A 15253-nucleotide genomic window follows, 5' to 3' on the forward strand; every position below is an offset into this window, starting at 1 on the left:
AAAGACTAATACAGATATGAGATGCCCAGTACTTCTCAGTTTCTTGTTTGCCTGACAATTTGATGGCAACATGCTGCACTTTACCAAAGGGCATCACAGAACCAGGTTCAGCTCTCCAACAAGTCCTGCTACAACATTGGCACTGAGTGATCAAATTAAAATGAGCATTTATGGACAGCTGCCTTTGGTCTTAAAAATGCAGGAGACATCTGTACTTTGGTTATTTGGCAGAAGATCCCAGGGAGGTCCAAGCTTTGCACATTTTTCTCACTGTGTAACAAGGCAATTTTTGTAGAGGTAACATACACACCCCAGTTGATGCAGTAAAGAGAATCAAGAAACCTCCTGTGGGCAAAAAACAGTCTCCAATGAAAATATATATTTTAGAAACACTAGTCAATTATTAGCTAAGCTGCTGGAGCATTAGTACTCTACAAAATAACCTTTGGCTGATGGACCTGTCCCCTCTGACACTGAAGCCTGAAGACACCTCTACTGCCAGCCAACCCCTAAGCACTGGGGGTGGAATCACATGCTGTTTGCTCACGGGAAGAGCATTCTGCAAACTCTAATATCTCAGTCAAAAGTTTCATAGCTGGTGGACCATGGAGCTTCTTGTGAATGTGAACAAATGGATAGAAGAAAACAAAACTGCCTTTTTGCCACCTGTTTGCAATAAGCTTATGTAAGTAAATGAAGATTTCTTTTACTAAGTTATTAGATATATAAATATTTCTAGCTATAAGAGGAAGCGGCAAAAATGCATAACATGGTAAAGATTATTAAGGAACTGTAGTTCCTCATCAGACTGCAGTCAGAATGCTGTTTTGAAGAACTGATAGTGGCTGAAGTCTGTTTTGTAGTGACTCAGCAGAAGCTGCAAAGATCAACTTCAATACAAGCTACTTGCCTCAACTCGAAGTCTCTTGTAGGCAGTGAGACTGAGTTAAGAGCATTCGTGTCAGGCTCTGTGACAGTAAACTAGAAATCAGAGGAGATGGCATCACATCCACAAACAGTAAGATATAGCTAACAGATTAGTGCTACTAAGTTATAACCTGATAGAGCTGCTGAGAATCATTCCAACGTCACAGAGGACCCAAAGCTGCAGGAGCAATCATAACCATTGGTATATATCACTGAAAACAAGGAGAAAGGAACAGTGAGGGCACTGGAGGAGCAGGTTTTCAAGGCATTTCCAGCACTGTCAGGAGGGTAGGGGAGGCTGAAGAGGCGGTTTAAAAGCTATGGACTGTATTCTGAATGAGACAGGTAATATAAGAGAAAAAGTGTGGGTATTACACACTTGTACACTATACATATTCTCAATGTCAAAGCTTGTGCATAAATTCCAGTGTAAATTGTCCAATGTATTGCAGCTTCTAGTCAAAACATTAGCAAGGATTTCTTTTTCCAGTGAAGCTGAGGACATCTTTTGTCTAAAACTCCGTATACAAGAGGCTTCATTAGGAAGTATCCTCTCTAAAGAGTAATATAGACTCAGATTTTATAAAGAAATTAAAAAGGATTTTTCTTAACTCTAATTAAAATAATAATCCTGCTTTATAATTTTAACCATTAAAGAAATATCAAAGAATATGCCTCTTGCCCTACCCTGAAGTGCTATCTTTAATGAAAAGCTGAATGGACAATTCTGTAGCCATGATATTAATTTCCATTCACAGGTGCAAGGGTTACTTTTCAAAGCAATGGTTGCAAGGCAAAGAAAAGGTACGGGGCACATCCCTACTGCCATGTCTGTGTTGAGACTACAGTTGTATGTTGAACTGAAAAATTGTGAAACTTGAATCACTGCAATAGTTTCACAATTGGAGAGAATGAGGAAATTATCTTCTTGTTATGGCTGTTTTCATTCCTTTCATTTTCAAAATGGATTAGAAGGATTTTGTAAAGCATATCCATTTCTAAAGCTTACCAATGACAAGGGTAAAATTTTAGTATTTTAATTTCTTTTGTTATCAGTAGGTTGAACCTTTTTTGTTATTATTGCACTGTAGCACCTACCAGAAGTTCTGTGTAATCCTTAAGTAGCTTTGAAATGTGACATCTATCAATAGCCTTCCCCAGAAGCACTGCAAGAAGCCACAGTGAAACAAGAAACATTTTTTGTGATAAAAATTGCATAGCTTTAAAAAAAAATCCATTTTTGCTATATAACCTTAGCCTATATAGGAGGAGAGGAAAAACATCTACTGCATGGATTCCGAGTCCCTCATCACCTGCTTCTGGTGCTACCTAAATGTTTTCAGGATTTTCCAAAAACTTTTGGGCAATTTTCCAAGAAGAAATTAATAGATTTCCAACATTTTTTTTTAAAAGCTTCATCCTTTATATGCTGAGTAAAGATTTGCAAGGCAACCTTCTCACTGCCACCTACTGCCTCACTGGAAGGCAACCACTCAAAACATTTAAGTAACTTAAAATCCTATGTTTTAAGAAAGAATTAAAAGTTAAAAACTAGGTCTCACAGCAAATCACTAGTGTGTCTAAAGTTGAGTGTCTAAAGTTATTATGACTTTCAAACTTTTATTAAGTTATGTTCCATACACTCAAGAAAATCAAAATTTTTGAATGCTGATTTGGGTTTTCAAAAAAAAACTTCAATTCCTGAAGCACTGCCTGTTTAGAGTTTTACCAAAGTCAAGAAAAGGATACATCTAATTAAATTGCGGCTCTTATGTTGTATTTTAATTAGTTGTACTAATCTTACAAGTTTAAATGCTTTTTAACCTCAACAAAGAGAAGTTAGTGTAAAATCAAAACTTTTGACATAGTTGATTTTTACAGGTATTTCTAAAGCTCTTCTTCTGAATTCAGAATATGATGCTTACCATAATGAGACATAAGAACAAATTTTGAATCCCAGCTAACAGTCCTGATTTAGAGTTTTTTTAGCAAAGGAAAACCTGTTACCTTACCTCTTTATTAGTGTAAATGGTCTGATAGGTAATTGGGGTGATAGCTATTCTTTGTGACAGCTGAGAGAAGGGCTCACTGGGGCTCTTAAAGAGGTAGAGTTAAGAAGGGGCCTGGAATCTCCTTTCTGAATTAGCCACAACCCCACTGAAACTATTGTAACATTGTTCCAGGTTAGCAAAATCAGTATAAATAGAAGAGAAATTAACTGATAATTGCTACCATCAGTATCTCTGGTAATTCTACCGCTATGGGGGAAAAATGTGTTTTTACTTTATTAACTTTTAAAAGAGTTTTGTCTTTACATAATCAGCTCAAGGCAAAGATCCATGTTCCTCTTTCCTGTCTCTTAGGTAGCATTCTTTATCTTTACATTTCAAAGTCCTTTCCACAGTTGGTAGCTGTTGTTGTCCTCTTTTCATATCTGGAGGCACTGAAACACCAGCAAGGAGGTAGCTGGCCTCAAATCACCCAACAGGACAGTGACAGAGCAGAGAGATGCATCCAAGCTCTTTTGAATTCTCATTCTGGATGTTGCTTTTCACTCAACATTGTTTCCTTGACTCACTGTCCTAAGAGAATTTTTAAAAATAAGTTAAAAAAATAACATCATGAATAGAGGTAGCTTTAAAATGTCACTTTCTTTTCTAGGCATCGCTATCAATTAAATGTGATGTTTGTTGGAGGGCCAAATGAAAGGAAGGATTATCATATTGAAGAAGGAGAAGAGGTAACATATAGGTTGTTTATATTTTTCTGATTTAATTGATCTGTAATGACTAAAATGCATCTACTTTTGAAGGTACAGCTTCAAGTTAGCAATGCTAGACTTAGTGATGTTGTATTTATTAGATGTATTCATAGACTTCAACAGAATCATTCACCAGAACCATACACCATCTGTGCATTTCCTTTGAAACAAGCACATGAGATCAGATCTGTTTTGCTATAATTCATTTCCAACAGGAAATTAGAGAAAGTATTCTGACACATCAAAATGTCTCACATCAACATTTTGGAACAAAACTTTGGAAAGGTATTGATATTTTTAAAGTGATATTTTGTTGCAGAAGGTCGATCTATATTTCAAAAGTACGTTTGACATTCAAAAATCAAAATTAAATATTTTAATTCACTAGAAATTATATTTTTTCTAGACTTCGTGAAAATTATCGGCATTTCAGCTTTCATTCAGACTTGGAAAGTTAGAGTCTTTAAATATTTTTCAAATCAGTTCCCTTTGCTGCACATCTTCTGTATCAAGACTAAGCCATCCCACTGCTTTTAATTGGGAGTAGCCATTGTGCCAAATGCAGAATACAGGAAAAAAAGAGTAGAATCCAATCAAAATTGTAACAATTTACACCTACCCTGTTTACTGCCTTTTTTTTGGAATTGTCTCTTTGGCCTGAGGACTTCTCTGGATCCACAATTGGCACTGAAAGAACCCTAAGGGAAAACGATCACTAGAGGCCAAGCAGTGAGGATGTCATGATGGGGAACAACTTCCCTTGCTTCCCGGCAGAAAAATTTATTTTCATGTAATTCCAACAAAATTTGGCCACCTAATTTTAAGTACCTTTGGAAACCCAAACCTATGCATCTACATAGTTCAAGGTAAAAGTGGATCAAATTCAAAAAATCCGTAAAAACAGAAAGAAAAATTGGTTTACTTATCTTCAAATCATTTCTCCAAAAACCAGCCCCCAAGCATTTCACAACAGCCTTCATTAATTTTCTGTTATAATTGTGCTGTGCAGGTGTTTGTAGTCATTATAACCATAAGGCTCTAAAAGACCAGGTGCCAAGTTACCACTGTCTGACTTCTGCCTGCTTTGGATTGCCACCACGGTCCCACAGCCCACATGTGGCTGTGGGCACAGGCATGTCCGTCACATACCAGGTCACCCAACACGCTCCATTAGGTCCCTTCTCATGGGCTGGGCAGGGGGAGCTCTGGCAAGACCCAGGATCACGCTGTCAGGTTGCTTGGGCTGGTGGGGAAGGAAGCCAGGTCTCAGGGCAGTCCATGTCTCCATCCTATATTTACAAGGAAATTACAGAGATACTTAGCTGTGGGGAAAAAAAAATCTGGCTTTGTCAACAGAATTACATCCCTGGGAAAGGAGCATCACAGCTGTAGCAAGACTGCTAAGAAAACACCAAGGAGAATATCTAATCTGTGTCCTGCTGTTACTGTATATCGCTAAGTATTATATGTTGGATTAAAAAAGAATCGGTGAAATTTGTTACCAAGGTTTGGAAAAGTATAAAATGAACGTATGTGAAGGTACCATGTGAAGGTTAATGATATCAATTTTTTTTTTTCACTTAACTTAACCGTTTTGGTTTTATACAATTAGTTTATTTTCTTGCTCTGAATAATACATTAGAGCTATACACTAAGAGAGGAATACACAAAAATGAGCTGAAGTTTAACTGGTGCAACAGTTTTAAACTTTAGTTTTTTGTCCTTTTATTTACAGTCTTGTCTCTCCCTGCACCTTACAGTTTATACTAAATTATTCTTGGTTTCCCACTCATTCCTGTGCTGTTTCTGTTTTTTTGTTTTACTTTATCTCCTCCTCCCCTTCCCTTAAAAAGGAAGTTAGATTAATTTGACTTACCTCATTTTTTTATGTTGCAAGATGTTCCTCTGTTTGAAAATAACTTGGCCTAGCTTTAATAAACTCTTTATATGACTTTACAACAATATGAAAATTTAGCCATATATATAAAGGCATAATTTTTATTATACTGTTGCATACTGATATATTATTGCTAATCCAACTGGAAACAAGATTTTTTTAGGTATCAATGCATCCTTATTTACATAGAAAACTTTTCACAATTACTCAGCAAGCAAAAATGGAAACATAAAATTCCTATTACATGGGAAAATTGACAATACACACATCAGAAGCATTATCAGTTAATAGCAGTTTAACATATGGGCCAATTTTGTTCACTTTTATGGAGGTACATTATATTCATTCTTTGCATTTTACCATAGGTTTTTAATCAGACACATTTACACCTTCCTGTGATCTAATTTAGAACCATGTTTCTCATTAGAGAAGAATTGTGAGGTAGAGAGTATCCTAGTAAAAGGGCATATTCCTAAATTAGACTTTGGATTTTTAAAAAAACCACCATTCAGAACCATGTTCAGCTCATTATTTTGGCATAAAAAGGTCATTTATAGTTCTGTGTGATAATTCGAAGACAGATTATACAGGCACATTGTCAACAGGCCTATCACAAATGCGAAACCCCACAAATCCTTTAGGCCAATTTAGCTGATGCTATTTTGTAGTAGTATTCTGATAGCAAAGAAGGGTTGCTTTGGAGAGAAAGTTAAATTTAGGATTTATCTGTCCACTTGATATCTTACGCCTGTTATCCCGGAGTTTATGGTGCATCCTGTGGCACAACTTGTGCTTGTTAGCCTGCAGTTCATAGCAGCAAGGGGCTCACATGCAGAGATAAGGGCAGAGGAGCATCCTCCTGCTCCTGAGCTGTTCTCTGCTGGAGCTGTTAACATGCAGGTGTAGCAGGAAGATTAGTTCTGACTGCTAATTAGGAGAAAAAAGGAGGCTTGATTTGGACTTTCTTCAAGGCCTTTTAGAATTGTCTCCTGAACAGTCATTTAGGCTAAAATGACAGCTAGTCTAGCACAAATTTTTTTCCTCCTCTCAACAAGCAGGCATTTCCTAAATGAGTAACTGTTCTCTTTTCTTCCTTCTTAGTTTTCTCTGTATTGCTTCACTTCCTTCTTAAATTTCTGTATGCTGCTTCTTTGCCACCTTTCTGCACAAAAGTACTGCCTCATACCTGAGATTGCTTTCCATTGGACAGGTTTTATAAAGAGCCAAATCAAGCTGCACCTTACAAGAGGTAAACCATTCAGAGTCTTTGGCTGGACTTTACCACTAGGTCATATTCATTCTTTTTCTTATTTGTGAGTGTTAAGTTCCCTTTTGCTCCCTTCTCCATCAGAACAGAGATAGTCAGCAAACATCTCCTGGGACATTCTCTGCCTCTAAATCAGACTCATTCAAAATGAAACTGAGCAGCTTTGGGAAATGCATCTTATGTTGAAACAGGGAAAAAAAGTGCTGTGAGAATGCACCTATATAGCTCATACAGACAAAACTTTCTTGGTTTTTGCTATATCGCTAGTGGTGTGAGGTTTTCAAATTAATTATTATTCCTCACTTGTTAAGAGAATTTTGTATTACATTAACTAGTAACTACAATTCTTGTGTAGTCAACTTGATGAGGCCACCAAAAGCTTCTGTGGCAGCCTGACATGATCACAGAATAACAGAATCATTATGTTGGAAAAGACCTCCAAGATCATTGAGTCCAGCCTTTGACCAATCACCACCTTGTCAACTAGACCATGGCACTAAGTGCCATGTCTATTTTTTCTGAACACCTCCAGGGATGGTGACTCCACCACCTCCCTGGGCAGCCTATTTCAATGCTTGACAACCCTTTCCATGAAGAAATTCTGACAGATGTCCAACTTGAGCCTCCTCTGGCACAACTTGAGGCTGTGTCCTCTTGTGCTCAACCCCTCACAGCTATGGGGTAGCAGGTGCATTCCAGGTACCAGAGAAGAGTTCTCAACATACCTTTCTTTGTCTCTTGAATTTTTCATCATACAGTAGGATTTATGACAAGAAGAGTTTTGGTGTTAACACATCTCAACTTCATGGTGTATTTACTGCATTTTTCCTTACTTGTAAAACCTGAGGGTGGAACAAAACCCTTTCTGAACTTTTAAGCTCATCATATAGCTTCCAAAGAAATAAAGAAAGTGAAAACAGAAGGGGACCATATATTTTGCAGGAAGTTAATGACAGACAAACCCCACAATCATAACAAAGCCTAGCTATAGTAAAAGAATTTCAGATTTTATTTACTGCATCATGTGGGCTGCTCTGGGGGAAAGTGAGATATGCTAACAGCTAAACATAGGATCACAAAAGTAGTTAGGCTTCTGTCTCTTTACCCGCTTCAGTCCACCACTTAAACACAATCTCAAGTATCTGACTGATTTCTTAACAATTTATGTTCTGATGTTGAGTCTATATAAAACAGTGCAGCTCCATGCAGAGAAATTAAAATCACCCTTTCATCTACTGCCTGCAACACATTTGCATTGGCACATATTGGTTTAAAAGTCCCACTTGTCATTGTGCTGTATTTTACCCCGAGTTTCTTCTCTCAGCATCTAGGTTGTTTCCTATTGATAGAACCACCTAAGTATGACACAACCCCACAGATCAGAGCCCTTACACTGCAGTGCTGAAGAGGACTGTCAGAACAGAAGTATCTCTTCAGCTTCTCTTAGCATATTTACATGGTCTGATTGAGACACAGTATAGCATTATGCTCTGAAACATGATACAGATTTGAGGTCACATCTGCCACAGCTCATCTGAGTTTTCTAACCTGAGTTTTGATTTCTCTTTTTCTCCCTCTCACACCACAAGTAAGATTTGGCTCCAGTTTCTGACAAATTATCTGCTTAAATGAAGCCTGACCCCTTCTAGTATATGCTGCTTTCTAATCAGAATGCTTCTGAGAAACTCCTCCCTATCAGATCAATCCACCCTTTGCATTTTATGAGGATAGTGGATGTCTGAAAATGAGGGGAAAGAGGGTCTAGGTGAGCATTCCAGTAGGTAGTTTTGTGGTGATTATATCCCGAATAAATCTGAAACATGAGTCACAACAAAACAAGAAAAATATTTTTGCTTCTTTACTTTACAAAACCCCACATTTATCTGGTGAAGACTCTTGGACTATTTGAATGAGAAACAAACCTCTTACAAGGTAGTAAGAGTGATCATCCTTTTCCATCAGAAGGAGATTGTGTCTTCAAAAATAAGTCTGCTGCGTAAGATTGTTGGGATGGGGTTTGGCTAGTATTCAGGTTTCACAGATGACATGTAAATTAGCAGAGGGGAAAAAAACCACACCGAAATAGTTTTCTCTACCTTCCTCATCTGTTTGCCTTCCAGACTTCCGATGGCTGAAAAACCCTTGTGATGAGAGAGGGAGAAAATTGTTTTTCTGTGCTTAAATAGATCAGTCACCACTGAAGTCTGGAGAACACCCAGCCTCTACTCCCACATCAGAATTTGATTTGCTCTGCAAATTAATTTAGTACTTAGCAATATGACAAGCAATGTAAGCCAGGATATGCCAAGTCAGTGCCTAATCCCAGAAGTGGCTGAGCAATCCCAAAGTCCACTTTCAGAAGTCAGTACTCAAAGTACACTGCAAATTGCAGGTCCCTTTAGAGGTCTGTAAATAAGCTGTCAGCAACAAAAGCCCTCACATAGCTCTGGGCTGCTGTGCTTAGGCAGAGTTTGATATCAAAGGTGGAGCTAAATTAAATTACATACATTGCTGTACATAAAAAAAGACTTGGGTTTGTGGTTTTGTTTTTTTTTTTTAAATTAGCAAACACAGATCAATAATAAATACTGTATTCTTTCCCTACTAGATGCTTCCTTCTTTACTCTGCTAGGACACACATATCTGGATGAAGGAGCAATTCTCACCACGTTACTATGGTGGGGATAATAGTGCTCTTTTTAAGGTAGTATACATGTTTTACCATGCTGTTGAAATTAATTCCTACCAAGACAAGCAGGTTCAGTGAAGCCAACAGTGAACTCTCACCTTTATGCATCTCCCCCTGATGTCTCCAGAAATGCCAGCATAATTTATTTTATGAGTATTCATAATTGAATGAAATATCCCTGTACAGACTTGAGAGTGATTCAGCACTGGTCATGCTGCCTTCACCTGCAAGCTTAACACAATATTATCAGGTTTGAAGCATGATCAAGAAGGGTGAAGCAGACTAAGGAAGAGAATTTAAGGAAAATTAAATAAGTCTAAAAACAAGCTCTCAGTCTTAAAGTTTTCAGTTTAGTTTTCATAGGTATATCTGCAGCTTTAATAATCATATTGAGGAATATTATTAAATAATGTTACATTTACAGTTAAGCACGTCAAGGTAGCTCATAACTTATGGAGGTAAGGTGAGAATTATTAAGAGGAGGTGTTTTTGGTGTAATCTTAATGAGAAGGCGCCACATAATAAGCAGGAAAACTAAACAAAAGGCAAAAAACTTGGAAAATAAAAGGAAGAAAGGAAGAAGATGTAATAATAAATAAGCACAGTTAGTAATAAAAAGGATAAAAAGACTAGTGAACAATCTTTGTTTCTCTCTTAAAATACATTTTTCACTCAGAAAGACAAATACATACCCAATTATGACCCATTGTGCAGCAGCAATATACAAATCTGGGTTTTTCTATGAGGATATTAATATATTTCATGTTACAAGAGATCTTGTCATTAATAAGGTGCTTATGGAGTGGAAATATTGCACTTTTTCTCACTTTTTGGTACTACTGCAGAGAGTGGATACTACGTGATTCCCATAAGAACAGAACAATTGGAAAAGCCTATATTTTCAGGTGGCATAAACCTATTGATTTACTATGCTATCTATATAGACATATATATTTGTTTATATACATACATATACAACAGAAATTTTTTACTCAGGCTTTGACATTTTTCCAGGAGAGACTTAGGAAAACATTAGATTTGCCCAAAAGACAAAGCTCAGTCAGTATTTAGAAAACATAACTTTCCAGCAAAAAGACAGTACTGTATTGCCAAACTGTCCTGTGAAATGGGTATGGACTGTAACTCACTGAGATATTACATAGTTGACAGTTTTCTTGATAAAAGGTTCAGGTTATATTATAAGCAACATAGTAGATTCAGTAATTATTGCCACTTGTATTAATCACAGTTACATCACGTGATTTATGGATGACTGAAGCACTCAGGCAATTTAAAAAAAAATGTTTTGAAGAATAGACCATATTTTACAGTGAAAGGTAGTATTTAAATTCAGTCAGAAAAACACTTTCATTGAAAATGTGTAGCCCACATAATTCCTCTTTTCCCGCTGCAAAACATTTATTTTAATTCATAATTTAGTGTTCGTAATCTCTCCTTATAACTGTGATGCTTGATTTCTGAACTGGACAGCCCCTATCCCCTCTCAAGTCTTTCCTTTCCAGAAAAGTTGCTCAACTGCATGATTTATGTCATGAGCAGGATAGACTCTGCTTCTGTTGTCCTTTCCCTCATCTACGCGTCCTACACGTGTTCAGCAATAGCTCCCTCAGTTGTTATAGGGAAGGTAACACTGTAAAGCTCTGTAACAAGGGCTGCTACAGCATTTTGTACTGTCATTTGGTAACACCAAAGAAAATGACAGGAAAAGAACACAGAGAAATGGAGTGCAAGGAGGATATGTAACCTTGGCACTGTGGCCACCTAGACAAGAGTTGTAATTTATCTGTGGTGACGTCCCTGGCGCAAGGTGAACTTTTCACTCGTGTAAAAGCTCTCAGCATGAGCTCTTTTCCAGTAGCTCTTCAATTCTCTCTATTGTTTTTTTCCCTTGGCAGCATATTCATTCTTTTTCATGTTCACAGAGGTGTTTCTTCAATTCCAGGTAGCATGTATTAATATTTCAAAACTCTTTTAGAAATAAACGCAATTGAAAAATTGATTAAGCTTTTCTAGTGTTGGAAAAGGTTCAGTTCTGGGTGCTTGTGTATTTCAGCTGTTTCTTCTTCCCCTCATCTATTTTATATTTTGTTAAAATTGTAGTGAATTAATATAAATAAGGTTTTTCTTATTATAATTCTAACTTTGAATCAAGTTTCAGACTTTTTCAGCTGTACTAGCAATTATATGACTTAATTTGTTTAGGTTCTAGATACAGTAAATGGTACATGGAAAGCAGACAGAAACATGGCAGAAAAGTTGACTTCTGGAAGCATTATTGCTCTGTACTATATAAAAATGAGGGAAAATGTGCCCATTATTTCAGGTCAAAAATACCTGCCTACAGATCATAGCACAGTTCTGTCATGAAACATGAGGCTAGATCTGAGCACCTTAGAGCCCCCACAAACCAGAGCTGGTTTTAATCTGAAAACAGCTGTGGAAAGATCACTGAAGACAGAATTATGGGTTCAGTGGTTCTGTCCTTATACATACTTTGAATGTAACCCTTTTACATACACAATGGGAAGAGTAGCAGCTGTTGCTGGGCTTCGAAGTTATCCACAAAAATAAAGCAGAACAGCTTCCAAATGGGCACTTCTTCCCAAATGAGAAAGCTCCATTAAAAAAATTGGAAAAGCATCGCAAAAAATCTGTGCATTCATATCTGGGGCTTATTTGGAAAAGTGACATTTAATTTGACTAAATGAAGACCCTGCTACATTTGAAATGAAGCTTTATGTATCATGTAATTAACAAATGCCTGAACCATAATATCAACCTCTACAAGAAGTAATTCCAAGGGTAAAATCAGTTCAATGGAATTCCACTAGGTTCACAGAACCTAGTATATATGTAGCTTCATGCAGCTACAGACCTCTTGGATAGATTGTCAGTTGTTAGTAAGATAACAGACATAATACATATTTAGTAACATTTGCAAAAGTAACGAATATTGGTAGTATGTTATTTCTTGTTAGATAAAATCTGCAAATATTTGCAATTACAGATTGAATTTATTTATATGTGTATCCCTTATTTACAGAATATGAAGTACAGAATGTTTTGGAGTAGATGCCTTAATATTATTTTTCTATTCCTTTAGCTTTTTTACCAGGTTCAAGGAGATATGTGTTTGAAGATAATTGAAAATGGGAAACAAAAAGATGTTGTCATCCGAGAAGGGGAGGTAAAATAGGATTGTCTTTCTATTATAGTTATACATAAGTATGCTAAATTAATGTTTTATGTAGTATTTAGAAATCAGTTTATCCCTGCAGTGCAAGAGATGGCATCAGGATTTAAAAAAAAAACAACAAAACAAAACAAATTTGAATGGCGTATAGCAAATTCCATGTCATTAACAGCAAACTACAACACACTGTGTTCAACATTTCACTATTTCAATAACAGATAAAAATATCTCTGAGTATCTGGAATACCTATTCAGATAGTCAGGAATATACTGAGAGAAGTTCTTATTCCCTTGCATGCCATGTAATCTTCCATGTGAATTCAAGCGGATCAGTCTTTTATTTACACAATGCTAGGTACATATTGCACACACACCCACATGCCAGTAAGCAAAATGCCTAAACTTAGAAATTTAAACGGTTCAGCTGTTTTCAGCCTCCCTTAGTCCTCACAGCTAGCCTTTACAACCATCACGATACGAAAATAGTTTTAAAAGAGACATTTATGGATAAAATGTATCCAGTTTTTCCTTGTAGTAAACTTGCTAAAGCATAGATTGTAGTACTTTTACTGAGAGCACGAGTAGATGCTTTTCTTGGTGTTACTACAAGTAAGACATACTACAACTGCCGCTCATTGCTATTGACACAAGTTTGAACTGCACTCGAGTCTTTGAAAGGATTATTAGTTCTAGTCGGGACAGCCCTTAAAATGGAAGACGTGTATTAAACCCAACAGCTTGAGGTCATAAAAGTATTACAACTTTTACAATTAAGAAACAGAACTACATTTTCAATCTGTGATATTCTGGTAATATGCTTCAGACTGAAGAAGCACACCCAGCTGAGATCTTGGCATGTAGCATAAGCATTATTGAAAAGGAGCACACAATATCTTTACTGGAAAGACGACACTAGTACTGGTGAGGGACTGTCATTAGCTCTGTTTTGTAGACAGAGAAACTGTAATGACTTGCCCACCCTTGGCAAAGACATCTGTAGCACTGAAGAACACTGTGTAGGCTTACCACCTTCCTACACAGTCAGACAGCTGCTAAAAAAGGGCTTCTTCCCAAGCTTCAGTAATAGACTTCTAACCACATGTTGCCTATTCCCTTTGTCACTTGCATGAATAAATAGTCCTCATGTTCGTTAATTATTTCTGGGGAGAATAACACTCCTCATCAGGCAATCACAGGTGCTCACTGTGTTGGAAGGGTACACACAGATTATTAGTTTAGACAAAAACTTGCTTTTTATTTCCATTTCAGTTACTCAGAAATTGCACTAATTTATAAATTCCAGATGAGTGACTGGTTAGATTTTCACTTCAATTGTGTCTAAGAATGATGCCATACAGGCAGTGCTGACTGCAGAGTCACTGTCGTCATTCACACAGAAAGCAAGAAACAGTGTCTGCAGGGCTTGGGTACCAAAGTGTGTAAAGCTGCAAAGGAGCAACACAAGATCAACAAAGAGTAGAGGAGAAGAAGTAGGGCAAGGAGCAGAAGATTTTGCAGGTTTGGGGGCAGGGGAAGGACAATGCGAAAAACAAAGACTTCCTGTACTGATTCTTTCCCATTTCTTTGAACAGATGTTCCTCCTACCTGCCAGGATACCTCATTCTCCTCAGAGATATGCAAACACTGTGGGTCTTGTGATTGAAAGGGAAAGACTAAAAACAGAAATTGATGGGCTAAGGTGAAGTATAAACTGTTGACTAATGTGTTAGGATTCATAATATAAACTAATTTCCCCTGTCAATAAAATACTGTCTTTTACTTTCCTGATGATATATCAGATTCTCCCGACAATTTTATACTAATTCTATCCACACATCTATTTATCTATAAACACGTAAACAGAGATCTCATTTAGCATTTGATTTAGTTAAACAAGGAACATGTTGAAATGTCTTAATTGTATGTTCTGGTTATAGCTATCTACTTATGTACTGCCTACTGCTATCACCTTAGCTTTTAAAAAAATCTGAGAGCTCACTAATAACCCAAATGAAAAAAGATTTTTTTATTAACTCTGGCAAGCAGAATATTAGTTACTTTGCAAGCACTGAAAGCAAAAAGATGAAGAGCAGCTTTCTTGGCACGTGTGTGGGAAGCTGGAAACAAAAGTCAGTTTTCTTAACACTAAACCCTCTACATTATACACACATCTGCCTAGTTTTTATTGCCTTACAAGAACATAATCTCCATGTAAGTGAGTGGGTTAATTTGTATTCTAGTTAGGAGCAGGATTAAGCGTTCTGGTCATAGAGAATTCACAAATCTAAGGGAAGTCACAGCAGTAACATTAGCAGTAACATTAGCCAACCTAGAAAAGCTGTTTGAATATTAACCAGATATGACTGACCAAGTAGAGTTTATGGCTGTTCATGTAATTTGTAAAGATTTAAAACTGCAGTGATACATGTAATGAACTGTTTCCGTCATTTCGCCTACAGTTTTGATTGTTGCATAGGTAGCGTCACAGCAGGAAGATT

The 15253-nt window shown here is 36.9% G+C and overlaps 1 protein-coding gene across 1 annotated transcript in view; it reads left to right on the forward strand.

Moving 5' to 3' along the window:
* The first annotated feature begins 456 nt into the window (after positions 1–456).
* Positions 457–15253, forward strand: part of HAAO (3-hydroxyanthranilate 3,4-dioxygenase) — a 34653-nt gene continuing 19856 nt past the window's right edge. The window contains exons 1-4 of the mRNA XM_051783179.1: positions 457–685; positions 3589–3667; positions 12666–12749; positions 14348–14454. Of these exons, the coding sequence (XP_051639139.1) occupies positions 606–685; positions 3589–3667; positions 12666–12749; positions 14348–14454 (350 nt within the window). The 5' untranslated portion in view covers positions 457–605. The remainder of the gene's footprint in view (positions 686–3588; positions 3668–12665; positions 12750–14347; positions 14455–15253) is intronic.

The sequence above is a fragment of the Manacus candei genome, unplaced genomic scaffold (assembly GCF_025592945.1).
Source record: "Manacus candei isolate 608988 ecotype Guabito, Panama unplaced genomic scaffold, ASM2559294v1 h1tg000017l, whole genome shotgun sequence".
Lineage (NCBI taxonomy): Eukaryota > Metazoa > Chordata > Aves > Passeriformes > Pipridae > Manacus > Manacus candei.